This window comes from Pygocentrus nattereri, chromosome 16 (genome assembly GCF_015220715.1).
Source record: "Pygocentrus nattereri isolate fPygNat1 chromosome 16, fPygNat1.pri, whole genome shotgun sequence".
NCBI classification, from domain to species: Eukaryota; Metazoa; Chordata; class Actinopteri; order Characiformes; family Serrasalmidae; genus Pygocentrus; species Pygocentrus nattereri.
In genome coordinates, this window is record NC_051226.1 from 3,233,006 (window position 1) to 3,251,813 (window position 18,808).

The following is an 18,808-nucleotide window of genomic DNA, read 5'->3' on the forward strand; positions in this document are numbered from 1 at the left end:
AACCCTTTCAGGCAATCAAATTACACAAAAGAGGTGCCAGGGTGCCTCTGAGCCACAGGCCTGTATGTGAGAGCATGAGAGACAGAGGGAGTAGCACCATATAACAATGAGAGACAGCGATAAACCAGCAGTGTCTACTCAGAAGAAGAAACAGGATAGTGAGGCCCATCCCCATTTCACCCCTCACCCCTACCACTTAGCCCTACCCCTCCGTTTTGCACGTTCACGGCTAGAGGTGGGGTGTCCTGATTCTTCTTGAGATAGAGGGAGGGGTGAAGTGTTGGGGCTACATTGCGCTCCAAATGGAGTGATATGAAAAAGAAAAACCAGTCAGGTGGCTGCGCGAGCGACCAAAGAAACCCGCAAATGTGAGAATTTTCTCCATTAAAAATTACGATAACCACTGTTTTATCTTAGTTTAATGCCGTTTCAATGTATTATCGTCCTTTCCTTCCTAACAAGCATTAAAAATCACTAGTAGTCCGCTGATGTCTCGGTAGCTAGCGAGCTAAATTTCCCGTTCCACCTTAAATGGTGCAGCAGTTACACTCTGGTGCATCAGGCATCCGAACTGCTGGACTATTTAAGGTGGAACGGGAAAATTCAAATGAGAATCTTGTGAATATCTGACTTCAGCTTCATATCACTGAAGAATTAGGGGGGGGTGATAATAAATAACTGCCCCCCTCTTTGAAGGTGTATGATCCCTAAATGTGACTAAAGCCCAGCAGTGAGGAGCTGAACTTTCCCCTCCTCTGCTGTCCCTGCAGACGGGCAGGGTCGCCTACAGAGCGGCGCTGGTAGCTGATAATGAAGTGATGCTCTTTTTATTAGAGGGTCTCATTTCAGAGGGAAGATCTCACCCACCACAATTTGTAACTCAGCTCCAAGGGGTTATAGTGACTCTTGAAAACAAGGGTTAGGGGTAAAGAGAAGAAAAGGGATTGGGCCTGAAATAAAACCCCATCATCATTCTTGCTAGATTTGTTATAAATGAGATGCTTATGAGTAGATTGGATGTCTTCTGATCAAAGATCTCTGCATGACAAGAGTGAAATATGATGCAAATTCAAACATAACACTATAATTTGTGCCTCGCTGCTGTCTGCCTTCTTCGTTTTGATCTAAAGTCATGTTTGCTCTTGAGAAATCCTGCGGGATCTCAGATCTCTTGGGAAGGTGTGTTGCTGTAGACAGAGGCGGTCACAGAGGCCCCATGAAAATGCAAATTAGATATACTGTACGTGTTCCATTGACGTACAGTATATTCCCCCAGACGTTAAGTAACCTGTTATAAACAGGTGTTATTTGTGATTGTACTCGTTACAGGTGTGATTGTCACAGGTGTGATTGTTATTTGTCATTTGAATGCAGTGAGATCATTTGAAAATAACTGGAGTTAAATCCTCTCATAATATTCTCAAAATGATATATATTTGATGTCTTGCCTGGATTTAGGGCTAATCCCTTTTCTTCTACCAATTATCTCTACCTCTCCATTTTGTGCATTTACAGTAGGGTGTTCCGATTTTTATTGAAGGGTATCCACCAGCATTCCCAGTCTATCCTACATACCACAAACCAATCCCCGGCATTCCCAGTCTATCCTACATACTACAAACCAATCCACTAGCATTACCAGTCTATCCTACATACCACAAACCAATCCCCAGCATTCCCTGCATGCCACAAACCATTCCACCAGCATCCCCAGTCTATCCTATATACCACAAACCAATCCCCCAGGATACCAAGTCAATCCTACATACCATAAACTAATCCCCAGCATTCCCAGTCTATCCTACAAGCCATAAACAAATCTATGAGCATTCCTAGTCCATCCTACATACCACAAATCACCCCCCCCCCCAAGATACCCAGTCAATCCTACATACCATAAAGTAATTCCCCAGCATTCCCAGTCTATCCTACATGCCATGAAAATCCTCCAGCATGCTCATTCTTTCCGACACACCACAAACCAATCCCCCAGATTTCCAGCCTATCCTACATACCACAAATCAACCCAATTAATTAGTGACGCTGACGTCTATTAACATGATCAGAAGCACAAAACACTGAAGGTAAACAGTTTCCATCAGGGAGAACCGAGTGGCTCTGAAATCACTTTTTACACACAAGCAAAGTTTCAGTTTCAGATTTATTTACAACTTAGTTCCAAGTTTAAGTTGAATAAAAACTGGCTTTAAACTCAGGATCACAGATGAGCTCCTTTACTATGTTGATCTGTAGGCGTCTGTTCATAAACATAAACCAGCCCAAACTCATTTACTATAAAATGAAATGGTGTTTGTAGAAATTCAGAAAAAAGCCGCGTCAGTCTCGACTGCATATGTGGACATATTTCTATATTGAGCTCTATTTACACAAAGTTAGGTTAGTTCATCATTTATGTTGAACAGACTCTCCCAAAGTTTTACGCTGCTGCGCTGACGTTGAACCGCGTGCTGCACTGGGTCGGTATGACCAACAGGTCAAAACCAGCTCTAAACAAAGTGACCGCTGGGCCCTGATTGGTGCTCTGGCTTTGCGCTTCTTTCGTTTTGACATGTTACGTTTTTATACACACAGAAACCAAAAGGAACGACAGATTTCTCAAAATGTAGGAGGAAAAGTCGGATATTAGACTCTGAAATGTAGTGGAGTGAAAGGAAAAAGACGCCCAGAGCGGAGAAACTTCAGTACAGATACACCAAAAATACTAAAGTACAGAAACTCATTACATTTACTCAGTTACTCAGATACTGTCCACCACTGCCTTTAAGTGATGTAATAAAAAATGGAGAAATGCATTTTCATATATTCTTTTTGTGCAGTGTGTTTTTATCTTAAAATGTTACCTTATATAATATAAAAATATTGTTAGATATTTTTATTTTATGCTATTATTGAGGCTGTGATTCACCAAACGTATGAATTTTATCAGCACATTTACGCTCCCAATGCAGAATAATGAGGTTTGGGTTTATTGATAAATGAATGTCAGTGGTTCTCAGTCCTGTTCCTGTAGCAGCCCATATCACCTCAGGAAGGGCTCGTTAATCAGTTCATTAGTTCATGAAGAGTTCCTAATGAGTTAATTAGTGAGATTGGGAGCAGTGGGGAACTCCAGTACTGAGAACCACAGGAATGTGTTAGTGCTGCCACCTGCTGGACCTGCAACCTGCAGATAGGAGCAGTTATACAGCTTTGCTTTTCTGCATCATAGTGAAGTTTAGTGACCACTTGCTTGGACTGACATCTTTACTGCATATATTACCATGTGAGAGAAGATCTATTCATGTGATCTGTTCATCATACTTATCTAGTAATTATTCGTTAATGGTTTTACTAATTGTTTGTTAATGGTGTGTCCAGAAAAAAACATTAGCAGAAATATAATAGTTTAAATTAATATTATACGTTTTTTAAAAATAAATTTGATATATTGACCTGGTTTATGGTGATATATATTTAATAATTTAATCATAAATTATATATTAAATAAATAATTTTACTTGTTTCTTTTTTTTTCAAGCCTTTACAATAATAATATAATGTACAGTTTATTATCACATGCAGATTTTTAAATTTGAAGTTCCAGTTGCATTAAACGATGTAACAGGGTACATTTAAAGATGCCTGTCCCTCAAAATATGTCATTTTCTACCCACCCAAAGCTGAAAATAAACGCACAAAACATGTCAAAGCAGATGTCTAAAATTGCTTCAATACATCAAGTCATTAGAGGTAAGACATAAATAGACCATGAACATGTTTTGGACCTGCTGTGGCAGTTTGCTTTTGCGTACAGTGATACGCAGAAACCACTGATGCACACTCAATGAATAAGAGGAGTGTCCCAATACTACTGACCATGTATATATGTTGTTCCGACAGTCCGAGACTCATCCATCAGATTTCCAGATGGAGAAGCGTGATCGGTCACTCCAGAGAACACGTCTCCACTGCTCTAGAGTCCAGTGGCGGCGCTTTACTCCACTGCATTCCACGCTTTGCACTGCGCTTGGTGATGTAAGGCTTGGATGCAGCTGCTCGGCCATGGAAACCCATTCCATGAAGCTCTCTACGCTGTTCTTGAGCTGATCTGAAGGCCACATGAAGTTTGGAGGTCTGTAGTGATTGACTCTGCAGAAAGTTGGTGACCTCTGCGCTCTATGCCCCTCAGCATCCGCTGACCGCTCTGTCATTTTACGTGGTCGACCACTTCGTGGCTGAGTTGCTGTCGTTCCCAATCACTTCCACTTTGTTATGATCCCACTGACAGTTGACTGTGGAATATTTAGTAGTGAGGAAATTTCATGACTGGACTTGCTGCACAGGTGGCGTCCGATCACGGTACCACGCAGGAATTCACTGAGCTCCTGAGAGCGACCCATTCTTTCACTAATGTCTGTAGAAGCAGTCTGCAGGCCTAGGGGCTCGGCTTTACACACCTGTGGCCATACACACACACATATATATATTGCTGCTGTTAGAACAAAACCTTGTATCTTCACAATGGTAACTTTACAGTACAAATTAAAAACATACATTCAATGTAAGTCAATGGAACCAGACACTTTTACAAGTCATTTTTGTTGTATTTTTGATGTAATGTGCAACAGATATTTTCAAATTATGTCAAAATTATATATATATATATATACGTTTTTTTTGCATTGTTTTTTTGCATTACATGTTACTATGCATTGGCGGACACGTTCGACCTCCACCCACCCCAGCCCGTGCTCCCCAGCCCCGTGCTCCCCAGCCCCGTCCTCCCCAGCCCCATGCTCCCCAGCCCCGTCCTCCCCAGCCCCGTCCTCCCCAGCCGCGTCCTCCCCAGCCCGTGCTCCCCAGCCCCGTCCTCCCCAGCCCCGTCCTCCCCAGCCCCGTCCTCCCCAGCCCCGTGCTCCCCAGCCCCGTGCTCCCCAGCCCCGTCCTTCCCAGCCCCGTCCTCCCCAGCCCCGTCCTTCCCAGCCCCGTGCTCCCCAGCCCCGTCCTCCCCAGCCCCGTCCTTCCCAGCCCCGTGCTCTCCAGCCCCGTGCTCTCCAGCCCCATCATGGCAAGTAAACGCTCAGGGAGCTCAGAGAGTTTCACTCACTCATACATCACAGTACACTCTTGAGTAAAGAAAATGGTTCTATATAGAAATATGAACACTCAAATAACCATTTGCATGCTTTAAGGGTTTGTGGTTCTATAAAGAACCATTTTCTGTACTAAGGAACCCTCAAAGAACCATCTTTCTTAAGTGTGTGCAGCAGGAGAATCAGATGTGAGCAGCAGGGTCTAAGGTTGCCACTGATGTGACTGAAAACATAATCAGTAATGTAATCTTTCAGATCGCTTAAAGTGCAGCCTAATCTTATTAGCTTCCATCCTAACTGCTGATTTGGTTTTATAATTGGTTAAATTGGTTTCATAAAGTTTGAGCCATCCAGCTGTGATTAAGCCCCTCCCCCTTTCCCTTCTTTCTCCCAAAGCTAGTGTGATCAGTGATAGTGACGCAGCTATTGCAGTTTATGGACGCTCAGTAAATTAAGACTTGATTGATCAAAACCGTAATTCTTCACATAATCTGATAAAGATTATCTCCCCACCCAGCACTGCTCTCTCACTCGCTCTGTTACCCAAAGCCACGTGCCCTGTGTCCGTCTGAGCGTTAGTGGTGGAAAGGCTTTCCCTTTTTCGCTGGGAGAAAGAAGAGCGACACAGACGCAATGCCCTTCACTGGAGTGAGTCGCAGACCCCCAGGGTGGGGGGAGGGGGAATAACAGGAACAGAATAAAATCTTAATGAAGTGTCAAACCGTTGCTTTTCCAGCTCGGCCTTCAGCTCTGACATACATTTCAATAACAAGGAAAAACACTCCTATAATAAAGCTCAGTTCTACTAGCATCTCTATGGGACTTCCCTTGGTATGTTAGCACTAATCTAACTGATTCTTTTCTGTTCTAGATTAAACATGAACATTTGAAGCTTGTACACACCAAAAACATGGATCTTGAGTGGATATCAAGAAGGACCTAATCAGGTAGACAATTCAATAAACACAATACAGAGATTAATACAAGTTCCAAATACAATACAGGAGCTTATTCGCCAGTTCAAATAATTATTACAAAGCACACACACACCTTCAATGTGCTTCTCCCTCAGGGTCACGGGAGCCTATCTCAGCCATCATCAGGTGGAAGGCAGGATAAACCCTGGACAGGCTGCCAGTCCATCGCAGGGCAGACATACACAGTAACACCTAGGGGCAATGTAGCACGTCCAATTGGCCTGACTGCATGTTTTGCTTTGGACTGTAGGGGGAAACCAGAGAACCTGGAGGAAACCCACGCAGACACGGGGAGAACATGCAAACTCCACATAGAAGGAACCCTGGTCGCCCGGCCAGGGAATTGAACCCAGACCCTACTTGCTGTCAGGCGACAACGTTACCCACTGCACCACCGTGCAGCTCTGTTACAAAATAACTGTAAATAAATAAAAATATGTAGATGATGTGAATGTGTAGTGCTGTACATGTTCAGTGGAACAGATAGCAGGAGATGGCTTAAGTATTACCTGGTGTATAAAATATGTGCATAATAAATAGATAAAATCTGCACAGTTAAGTGGACATTTTGTGTGCATTTGTCTTTTACAAGCAGACGGAAAGTGTCTCTGTAACGGTGGGGAGCGAGGAGGCAGACGGTCACATGTGCTGAGGTAAGCGACGTTTATTAAGGGCAAATCCAGGGTCATAGTTTAAACGGTCCAGGGTCACAGAGCCAACATGGATTGCACGAGAGTCGGACATGACGAAATCTCAAAACCGACGAACAGAACCAACAGAACAAACAGTACAAGCCAAGCACATCAAACACTACAAACAACAGTTCAAACAGCACAAACAAAGACCAGTCCAGACAAAAGGGCAAACACAGGGCTTAAACACAACAGGGCCAACAAGGAACCACAAGACACAGGTGGAGACACAGTTGGGAACAATCAGGGGTGGAGTCACTAAACAAGGGGGCTGGACTAGGAAACCAAAACAAACGCACATGGGCTAAACCGAAACAACACGAACACATGGGCAGGACTGGGAGGGGCCAATCGTGACAGTCTCTGATTTTTTAACAGGAGACTCTCACAGCCGCCTCGTTTTCAACAGAACGTCTAAAACAGAAACAGCGAAAACACAAGTTAGAGTTCCTTGCACTTAAAAGGGTTCTTTATAGAATGGTTCTATATAGGATTGTGAACACTCAATGAACCATCTGCATGCTGAAATGTTCTCTGCACGTGGAATGGTTCTTCAGATTGACGGGGAATGTGGTTTATATGGTGTTATATACCACCAAAAAGGGTTCTCCTGTTGTTACAAGCTTGACATTGTAACTCTTTTTGGCGCTATACACTAATACAGAACCACACACAAGACTTTCTCCATCAATCTGAAGAACCATTTCACCACGCAAAGAACCATTTAAGCATGCGAATGCTTGTCCTGCGGAGTTCTGTCACAAAGCCGCTGCCACTGCTTTCCATTCCGATTAACATATTCACAACCGGTGATGTATCTAGAACTTCAAGAAGGAAGTTTTTTTCACTCACCTCTTAATAATCAGCTTTACTAAAGAACCCTTGAAGGACTATCTTCATTAGGAGAACAAATTTAGGATGGTCAGTTGGGATATTTGTGTGAAAAGGTTAGGACCTGTTATTCTGTTATAGCTGCTGTTCTACACGCTTAAAAAAAGATGGTTCTTCAAGGGTTCTTTAGTAAAAAAAGGTTCTATATAGCCATGAAGACAAAAGCACCACTCAGCACCGTGCAAACAACCCACATTACAGAACGTCCGAACTCTGAAATCTTATCTCTTTATTCACCAAGACCCTTTAGTCACACTCTTCAAGGTTCTTTAGTAAAGAAAACGATTCTATGTAGAACCATGAAAACTGAAAGAACCATGTGCATGATTAAAGTTTTTTTGCATGCTGAACATTTTGAAAAGGGTTCTATACAGCACCAAAAAGGGTTGGTAACAAGCATGTAGAACCTTTTTGGTGCTATATAGAACAATATGCAACACATTCTCCATCAATCTGAAGAACCATTTCACCATACAAAGATCCATTTAATCATGCCAAGGGTTCTTTGAGAGCTCATGGTTCTATATAGGAGCATTTTCTTTACTAAAGAACCCTTGAAGAACCATCTTTTTTTAAGCATGTAGAACAGCAGCTATAACAGAATAACAGGTCCTGTGTTCACACAAACATCCCAACTGGCTGCGCAACATTTCCTAAATACCATCCTAAATGTGTTCACCTAAAGAAGATGGTTCTTCAAGGGTTCTTAAGTAAAGACATGGTTCTAAAGAGCCCTTGAAGAACCATCGTTTTTAAGAGTGTAACTGAAGTCATCTCAGGGATTAAGCAGGTAAGATTTCCGAGCAAGGACAGTTTGTATTGCGGGCTCAGTTTACTCAGTGCTGAGCGGCGCTGGGGGTATTTTGCATTTTGCTGTTCAAGTTCTGTTTAAAAAATCAATCAGAATCGCTTCATTTCACCACATCCAAAAAGACCTAGTCTCAGTGCACGTATGCATGACATGTAACACCCTGAGCAGACCAGACGAGCACACGGGCGAGTTTAACTAGGAGACAAACCAGATAAAAACAGTGCATTAATATCTGTACATGTGCCCTGGATAATGATCATATACAGAACATTAGAGAATAAAACGAACATTTCTTCAGACGTACATCTGGACAGATGTTGCAGGAGGAGTTTTACTCTGCCACAGCAGAGTTGGTTGGTTCCACTGCAGGTTTAAAGTGCAGAAGAATGTGGTTTTAATAATAATTTATCATACCGTCATCATGATGTCCATCAGCTTTATTTTATGTCCACGTCGTCCTGCATTGGTGAGGAATTTGACCGAGACAGATTCAGCTGTATTTGGGCCAAACACTGATTCTGGCTCAGATTGGTAAAAGAAAGGGAGATACAGTAGAAATGAAGGAATGAAGGCAGGTCAGCTAAGGCTGTGTTTTGGGAGGGGTATCACTATCACCATGACAGAGATGGAGATAATCTGCTATTGAGAGAGGTAAAGATAAGGATCTGCTGTGGAATCCTCTAGAACAGCGGGTTTGTTCCGCAGTTCCGCAGTTCCGCGCTGGTTCGGTTGGATATTACAGTAGCTGTGCTGCCTGTGTGAAGGTGTGTGGGTGTATTTCACTGTTTTGGATGTAAACGTGTGGCACTAGTTCATCCGAGCCCTACCCGGAGAGCAGGAGGAGGAGGAGGAGGAGGAGGAGGAGGGATGCAGTTGCCGTGACAACGGGGCTGTGTATTCAGGAGCATCAGTGCGGGCTGTGATTGGCCGACGCGGACAGAGCGGGTGAGCCATAAAAAGAGAAAAGCTGTCAGTCACCGTTTCCTCTCTCTACTCGCACTTCCACCGCGTTCACCTCCGCCAGGCTGCTAGATAGAAACCATTCTGTCTTTCTTTCTTTATTTCTTTCTTTCTTTTTTCCTCCCCTCAAGCCAGGCTTCCCGTCATCCTCTCCTTCCCTCCCAGACGCTTCCAGCTCCGTCCGCCACAACCCTAAGCTCGAACAAAAGAGGAGGAAAAACAACAACAACAACAACAACACACGCTCACACAGTCTGACCTGACGCACCTGGAGCAGCATGGCCACCATCACCTGCACCCGATTCACAGAGGAATACCAGCTGTTCGAGGAACTGGGCAAGTAAGTTATGAGGGTTACTTTCTCTGTTGTGTTCTAATCAAGACTGAGATTGAAAATGCAAAGCGACGGGCTGTCAGACTCAGAGAGGTCAGCAGGGAACGGAACCTCTTCCTTCCATCAGAAATATCTATGTAGCATTAAAATGCTGAGGCTGAGTTGAGCTGTGGCTTCCAAACTACTTCAGCGCTCAGGTGGACATGAAAGGAAAGCAAAGCTGAATTATGACCATGCTGCTGCACTTCAGCCTCGTCTCCAGTAGAGGAATGACGGCGCAGCAGTCCGGCACTGAGACATACACACAAATTCTGAAAAGTGGGAGGTGGGAGAAGGTGGGAGAAGGTGGGAGAAGACGATAAATATGAATGCATGAAATAAGACAAAAGAGCATCACCCAGGATGGGCCTGTTTGCTCTCAGCATCAGTTAAGAGAGTGTTAGTAATTTAGTGTCTGGATAAAATGACTCATGGGCTGCACACTCCACTCGTACCTGTGGCTTACATAACTCATCTGACAAGAAATCCTGCAGAAGCAGGTTTGACACTGTTCCGCATTAGACTTGGCCTTTACTGGAGCGCTGGGCATTTCTGTACTGTAGTGGTATATTTATGACTGCGTATGAGCCATTTAATACAGACAAAATTTGGAATAGAGTACCTTCGTCATTACAGCCCTGCTGAAACAGAACCACGAGAAACCACTGGGATTAAAACCTGCCTAAAACCATTATTCCATTAGGAAACCATCACGCATTTAGAATCAGCAATTAGTCACCTGTATTATGGTCATTTACATTGTAATAGTGTCCCATTAAAAAAAAGCCAAAAGCATTACAAAACCATCAGGAACCAAAAGGTTTCTATGTTTTTTTTTTCAGCAGGGACATGAAGAAAATGCAAGAATAACATGTCGCTGCTGTCAGAAGAAAACCTTGTATCTCCATTTTTGTCATTTTTCAGTTTTTGACATAATTTGAAAATGCTTGTTACTCTTTACCATTTCATGAAGAATGGACCAATAGAAATTGCCCAAAATGACTTGGGAAAATTTCTGGTTCCATTGACTTGCATTAAAAGTCTGGTAGGTTTTTTCCTTCTCCTGTAAAGTTACCATTTTGGAGATACAAGGTTTTTTTCTTCTGAAAACAGCGATATAAATCTCTACAGAGCTGCCGTTTTAGCTATATCCTGCCCTTTGGTCATGTTTGTTTATAACATTGTCTCAGAAACAGCATAAGCAAGTCTGTTTGAGTCCCCTCAACAACTCCAAATGGTTTGAGGCAAGTGAGTGATGATATAGGTGCTATGCCAATTGGTGGGTATAAGCTCCCATTGCTTTAGCCTTGTAGCTCTAGTGTTGGGTAGAATTGCTGGGATTTTAAAACTATGGCTTTAATACAGTTTGCCATTGGGCTGGGCTTGGCTGGTCTGCACTGTGTTGTACTTCTGAGACTGTCTGTTAATTGGGTGGAAATGATGCCACTCAGCATAACCGAGCACACAAAATTGATCTTATGAATCATTTCTTCTCTAATCCTGGGTTAAACGTCCCCTTGCCTTAATAACAGCTCAGGTCCTGTCAGGTGAGGATTTCAGCGCCCACTTCCTGTCCATTCTTGTCCACTGTTCCACCAACAGGATGCATATTTTGGTTTCTGTGATAGAGGTCTGGTGATGCAGTCAGTTAGACTGTCCAGCTATTCTATCATATCTGTCGAACAGGTCGTATAGATACACCCTGCAGTTCTCATCCTGCAGTGTGGGAGGGTCAGTGCTGTGTTCTGTTCAGATATGAAGTGCGAAGTTAGTTGAAGATTGGACTAAAATGGACTGGAACTGTAAGCCATGCCTTGTATTGATTAGAGCTGTGTAGTGTGTAACTCTTCTGCCCTCCCAACACTACCATTGCCTACTGAACAAGCACCCTACACTATACCAATAAGAGTCCTTGGGCAAGACTCTCAACACTACCATTGCCTACTGAGCAAGCACCCTACACTACACCAACAAGAGTCCTTGGGCAAGACTCCCAACACTACCATTGCCTACTGAGCAAGCGCCCTACACTATACCAATAAAAGACCTTGGGCAAGACTCCTAACACTACCTTCTCCTACCTGCATATATCAAGTTGGAAGTTTCTCTGGATAAGAGTGTCTGCCATAAATGTAGGGATTCTAATAGTATGTTAGAGCTACACTAACTCTGGTGCGGAATTATCCTTATTTTTTGACATTTGAAGCTTGTAAAAGACATTCCATATGATGTATTGCCAGCTTGTGAGAGACTGCAATAAATATTTGAGCTTGTATAAGTTTAATGTGACTGTTCCAGTAAATAGTCCAGACATAGAGCTGCCGCCACTGTTTTACATTCCTAGCAGGCAACTGGAACCTGCTTAGACTGGGGTCCCATATTCAGTCAGTGGTGTATCTATAAGGCCAAGAGTGATGTCGCAAATCAAAGCATGATTGGTTAATTCCTCTGTCACTTCCGTATTATATTGATAGTTAATCTAATAGGTAAGGCCTTCAGCTCAGTTCCTGAAGTCCTAACCAATGACAGAGCAGCTTGGCTGTGTCTACCTAGATACCACAGAGAACAATTTTCTGCTGGGCGTTTTTAAGAATTTAACCCTTTTGTTAACAATTTAATCCGTGTATTACTGCAATACACAGAGTTTGAATACAACAAGCATGATTCTCTTAAATAAAACTGAACTTAAAATCCCAGAGACGCATTTTTATTGTTTAGCTTTTACAATTTCACCATAAACGATTGGGTCTTCTCTGGTTTCGAGGGTTCTCCCTGGGTGTAATCCTTAACTAACAGGATTAGTGCTGTGATTAAGGCGGCTGGATGCTTAACCAAGTACTAGAGAATGAATGATGCATGCTCATTTTATTATCCGGGGGCTTTTTATGCATGTAAGTGCTGTAAAAGTGCTGTAAAGTGAAAAGTGAACAGTTTGGCGCTGACAGTGGTAAGTTTTCTTCTCCTTCACCCACACTGTACTGCAGCAGTGATGTGTGTGTGTGTGTGTGTGTATGCTTGTTATTGGAGAGTGTGTAACACCTCCACAGCGAGGCTTTAGACCCCGGCTGGCCCCGAGCCCACCGCTCAACTCCCACACACTCCCGCACACAGCACTCACTCACACTGCACTCTTTTCTCTCCGTCTCTGGGCAATCACAGCCAAGCTGCTTACATAATTGTGTTTGGGGGTGGCAATTCAACACCGAGACTAAAATATTTTGCAGTCCAATGGCCATATTACTGTTTGATAATCACACAAAAGGGATAGAACTCTTCATGTGCATGCAGAAAAAAAGGCTGCTGAAGGATAAGTTCACCAAAAAAAACAAATTTACACCCCTCTCCTCCTCTTTACCCCGAAGACCTAAATCATCACACGTTTGGAGTTATGCTATCACGCACACACACACACACACACACACACACCGCTTCTCCTTCTGGGTTGCGGGGGTGCTGGAGCCTATCCCAGCGGTCATCGAGCGGAAGGCAGGGTACACGCTGGACAGGCCGCCAGTCCATCGCTGGGCACAGTTATGCTATCCAGCAATTAAATTCAACATTCAAGCTTAAAGCCTGAAAAGCGACGGGCTGGCATTTTGGAACATAATCGCATATAATTCAGTTATAATATTGCTCAGTTACAACTCTGTGATCCGTCTTAGTGCTTGAATGGTATTTGTGGTTAAAGTGTTCTCCTTCATGATGGAGAACCTGTTGTATATGGTATTTTAAGAAGCTGGTATTCTTTAAAGTAAATATTTATTTATTTATTTTTCCTCTGGGCATAAATGGCTTTGGCTTTGAGTGATGCCATAAAAAACATTTCCTTCCTAATGCACCGTGTCGGAAAAAGACTTGTGAGTGTGAAGAACCTTTTTTTTAAACAGATTAAAGAACGTTTGCATATGTGTGTATATATGTATAAGTAATTTTGGGCCATTTTTTATGCTTTTCATTGCAGAATTTAGACACAATGTAAAGGGAAACAGGCGGTTGTGCATTTGTCATTATATTTGTTCAGACAGCAGCTAGATACACATCTCCAAAATGGTCACTTTACAGGAGAAGGAAAAAACCTACTGTACTTTTAATGTAAGTCAATGGAACCAGAGTATTTTCCAAGTCTTTTTGAGTCGTTTCTTTTGGTCCATTCATCATGAAATTTTCACACAATATAAAGGGCAACGTGGATTTTCAAAATATGTCAAAAACTGAGAAACGATAAAATTGGAGATACGAGGTTTCCTTCCAACAGAAGCGATACATACATCGTCCCTGTCCAAAGAAAAACAAGTATCTCTAAAAATGTAACTTTACAGGAGAGGGCAAAAACACTCTCACCTTTTCCTGTAAATAAACGTAAAGATGTTTTATTCCAAGCGATTTTAGAACATTTCTATTGGTCTGTTCATTATAAAACAGATGGTGTGCTGAAATAGAAAAATAAAAATGGCCAAAAATGGTATTTATCTGTAAACACCGGCTGTTTTTCACATCAAGTGCAAATTTCACCATGAATGGACTCATTTTTAAACGAAGATCCACTGTAATTCCAGAATGATGGGCGGCACAGTGGCGCGGTGGGTAGCGCTGCAAGGAGGGCCTGGGTTCGAGTCCCCGGTTCGGCGACCAGGGTTCTCCCCGTGTCTTCGCGGGTTTCCTCCCATGGTCCAAAGACGTGCAGTCAGGCCTGTAAAGTTACCGGTTTTGGAGATTTGAGGTTTTGTTTCAACAGCAACGATTTTGTGGAGTGTGCTTTGAACTTTTGAAAGTTCTTCACATTCACACATCTCATTTACACAAATAGGAGCTATCCACTGAAACGTTCTGTAGGGAAGCGAAAGTCGTTCTTCGATAGCTACAGAACCTTTTCCAGCACCTTTCATCATCATCATTATTATTATATTATATTATTATATTTTATTATTATTATTTTATTACTTTTAAGACTGCCTAGAACCCAAAGAGTGTAGCATTCAAGCCTGAAAAATTGAATGTGCCAGTGTTCATAGAGCAATGTTGATCCCAATGTTGGTCAGATGAGCAGTAACAGTCGTCCCCGTCCTCACGGCTGGACTTTATCCAAACATTTGTCTGCATGCGCGACATGGAGTTAGCACCTGGCTAATTGGTGGGCAATTAGCTTCTATTCCTTATTGGCTACATTGGCGATCCACTGCGGCTACGGGTGAAAAGGGAAAACTTGGCGGACGTCTAGTTTTGCCAATCTATCCCTTTAAACGAATGCATGGTGTTTGTCCAATTAGCTAGCGCACCTTGCAGGCTGATGCACCGGACCGCGTTCTGTCTGTTGGTTTTCCAGCAGCTCTGCGCTGATAGACAGCAGCAGCAGGTAGATTTGTCAGTTGCTTCACCACTGTCTCCCAATTTTGGGCCAATTATGCAGCCGGCAATCTGTTCGCATGTCATCTCAGCATTCAGCGAAAATCACTAACAGTAACTCAATTAAGCTGGTGGCCTAGCGGAGGAGCAGCGGAGGAATGGACGCCCTCTCTAATTGTGTTTGCCAAGAATTAGCAGTGTGTGCTGTGACCCAGCCGGTCCATCAGAGTGCTTTCAGCCTACATCTGCCTCCAGGGCACGAGCGAAGGGAGGAAATGAGGGTGAAGCCGCTGTTACATCATCTCCGAAGCTCAGGCTCCATCCCATCTCGTCTCTCGACCACCTGAAAGTCTTCGAGGACGCGCTTTAAAGCTCTCAAATTAAATTAGCATAGCTTTCCCAAGACAAGACCAGCGTCTCTCACTCGCTAATGAGCAGCTACATTGATATATTAAAGCATGTTTGTTTACAGCGACGATTTCCACCCCATCCATACAGACAGATGGAACCATTCAAGAGTGCATATCAGTGGAGAACCATGACTCTTAGAGCCAGGCCTTCAGTTTGGCTCATAAATGTCCAAATGAACTACATAAGAGTTGGTTCTGCTGGCACCCCTACGGGAATCTAGTAGTAGGTGAGCGCTAAGCTGACAGCCATTTGCATGAACATTTGTTTGGCAGTTCTAGGAGAAGCAAACATTAAACAGACATTAACAAATTTGACTTTATAGCAGTTTAACAGCGACTACTAAGCTGCTGGTCAGGCTTTTGCGCATATTCTCAGTCAGCGACGTATCTAGAACCAGATCCAGATGGCTTGGAATGACATGGTTTCTCTCGAAATTGGCCCATTGTAAATCAAAGTATGATTGGTTGATCGCTGCCGCTTCCTAATTATTTCAGCATTATTTAATTTAGAGAAATCATTAAAGCCTCTTTGGAAGCTTAGAAAGCCTGTCATGGTGCAGAGCACACAAGCTTAATTCTACAGAAAACCGTGTGAAAGCAGTTTGAAGTAGTTGCTTACCTCTCAATGTGAGATCTGGCAACTACTAAACTACTGGCAAGTTTAAATCTGGCCTTAAGACTTAGCTGTTTTCCTCCAGGCCTATGACTGTTTAATATTGTGTAATTTTATGAATCCATTATTATTATTATTGATCTAAACTTTATCATTTTTATTGTAGTTTTATGTTCCACTTCATGTTTTCTGTTTATATTTTGCTTTTGTGTTTTAGTCACACTGCTTGTGTTTTCCACGACCAAACTGGCTTTTCAAACGTTTGATAAGTTGTACAGGGGGGCACGGAGGCACAGTGGGCAGCACTGTCACCTCACAGCAAGAAGGGCCTGGGTTCGATTCCCCAGCCGGGGGACCAGGGTCCTCTCTGTGGAGTTTGTATGTCTGTGTGGGTTTCCTGCCACAGTCCAACTGGACATGCTAACTTGCCCCTGTGATAGAATGATGACCTGTCCAGGGTCCATCCTGCCTTCCAGCCAATGTCTGCTGGGATAAGCTCCCCCTCCCGCCGTGACCCAGGAGGATAAGTGGGTGAGAAGATGTATATGTGCTTTGACTGTTTTTAAATGTACTTGACTTGAAAACAAGTCACTCTTATTTTTCCCTCCCTACACTGAATGTAGTTGGCCAGCCAAGTCATATATGGTGTCTGAAGTTTGCTTCTTTAGTTTTAGCACTGGAGCCATGAGGCTAATGACTTGATTCTGTGGCTTCTTATGCTGTAAGACTCACTGTTATCTATAATGGTTGTGTGGTGTAGTGGTTAACACCTTTGCCTTCTATGCTGTAGACTGGGGTTCAATCCCTACCCTACACTATATTAATAAGAGTCCTTGGGCAAGACTCCTAACACTGCCTTCATCCACCTGTGTGAAATTATCGAATTCTAAGTCGCTCTGGATAAGAGCCTCTGATAAATGCTGTAAATAAACATGGAATGAAGTTAAGTGATAATCCCACAAACGGGGAAATTCCACCTCCGCATTTAACCCATCCGTGAAGAGAAACACCACATACACACTAGTGAGTACACACACACTAGGGGGCAGTGAGCACACTTGACTGGAGCGGTGGGCAGCCCTATCCACTGCACCTGGGGAGCAGTTGGGGGTTAGGTGTCTTGCTCAAGGACACCTCAGTCATCAGCTCTGGGGATCGAACCGGCAACCTTCCGGTCACAGGGCCAGTTCCCTAACCTCCATCTTAATGCTAATGCACATTAATGTGCTCTTTTTAATCCTAATCTAACTTTACGTTTTTTATTTGATTATTATTATTATTAGTATAACTATTACGTTGTTATAACTATAACTATATAACTACTGTAGTTCAAATTCTGGTTTGATTTTTAATTTGATGGTTTTCTTTTTCAAGTCGTTTTAATAACTGTTTCGTTTTCAGACTCATTTGTGAAGCACTTTGTATGTATGAAAGGTGCTACACGCTCTCAGAAACAAAGGTATGACACTGTCACTGGGGTGGGACCCTCAAGGCTCCATCTCAGTGCCTTCAGTCAGGGAACATAACTGAACCATAATCCACTGAAATGATGTGTTCTAAGCTGGACTGACTCCACACACCCCGCCTCGCCTCGCCTCCAGGCTTTTACTCTACTGCTCTGTTTTAAAACATTCGGTTATGAAAAGGAACAAATACCAACTTTTCACCTGGAGGAACTGATTTAAGCTCCACGATCAGACCTTAAAACCACTGTAGAACCTTTGAGGGAACATTTACACTGTTTGGACCTTGATGAACGAATCATGTACCTACATGGTACCTTCATTTCTAACAGTGTAGACACTTGCCTTGCCTAAAACCAGGTCTCCTCTCTGAGAATGAATTGTGGATTTTTATAGATAAGAAAATGAAAGCAGTGTCAAATGTTTTGGCTATTTGACTATATTTGAATAATGGGCGAATATGTAAATCAGATCTTTAGAAAACCTCTTTGAACACCTACAGCATTGAACAGCTTCATCTGAGCACGAGCGACCTGCCGTGTGTCCCCCTTTTTAGAGTTGAGGGAACTGTTTCAGGTCAGATCCTGATTTAGACTCCGATTGTCACCCTCCAGCAGTCGACTGCGTTATTAATTGACCTTATTAATTGGTCTATCCTAATAAAAGGTGGGCCGAATCTATCTGGTGTGTTTATATTTAAAATTCTTGGTCCTGTCCGGGTGATTTTGATAAGACCTCAATGAACAATCTCACACATTCTAACACTTTTGAATGGTGAATGAGCTAAATTGAAGGACTTTTGATGCTTTTGATGGTGTATTTAATAATATTTCACTTGGTCTTCTTATGGGTCACTTGATTGAAGTTCTAGACGTTATGGTGTATTTGTAGTGAAGGATTTTGAGAGTTTTCTGGGAGGTTTAGAGCATATTCTTGTGCTGATTGTTCATCCCTCGTCAATCCCACCATCAGTCCTGATTGTATGTCGCTGTTGTCGGAAGAAGAAAACCTCGTATCTCCAAAACAGTGACTTTACAGGAGAAGGAAAAAACCTACTTTACTTTTAATGAAAGTCAATGGAACCAGAATTTTTTCCAAGTCATTTTGGGCTGTTTCTTTTAGTCCGTTCTTCGTGAAATTCATACACAATGTAAAGGACAACAGGTATTTTTAAATTATGTC

At 42.8% G+C, this 18,808-nt stretch overlaps 1 protein-coding gene across 7 annotated transcripts in view; it reads left to right on the plus strand.

The window, feature by feature from the left end:
* Positions 1 to 9,411: 9,411 nt before the first annotated feature.
* Positions 9,412 to 18,808, plus strand: part of camk2a (calcium/calmodulin-dependent protein kinase II alpha) — a 135,596-nt gene continuing 126,199 nt past the window's right edge. For 2 of the 7 annotated variants that reach the window (XM_037546322.1, XM_037546320.1), the window contains exon 1: positions 9,417 to 9,764. In XM_037546322.1, coding sequence (XP_037402219.1) covers positions 9,703 to 9,764 — 62 coding nt within the window. In that variant the 5' untranslated portion in view covers positions 9,417 to 9,702. Of the gene's footprint in view, positions 9,765 to 18,808 lie in introns of all 7 variants that reach the window. The other 5 variants (XM_037546319.1, XM_037546318.1, XM_037546321.1 and 2 more) reach the window with 5 other exon arrangements.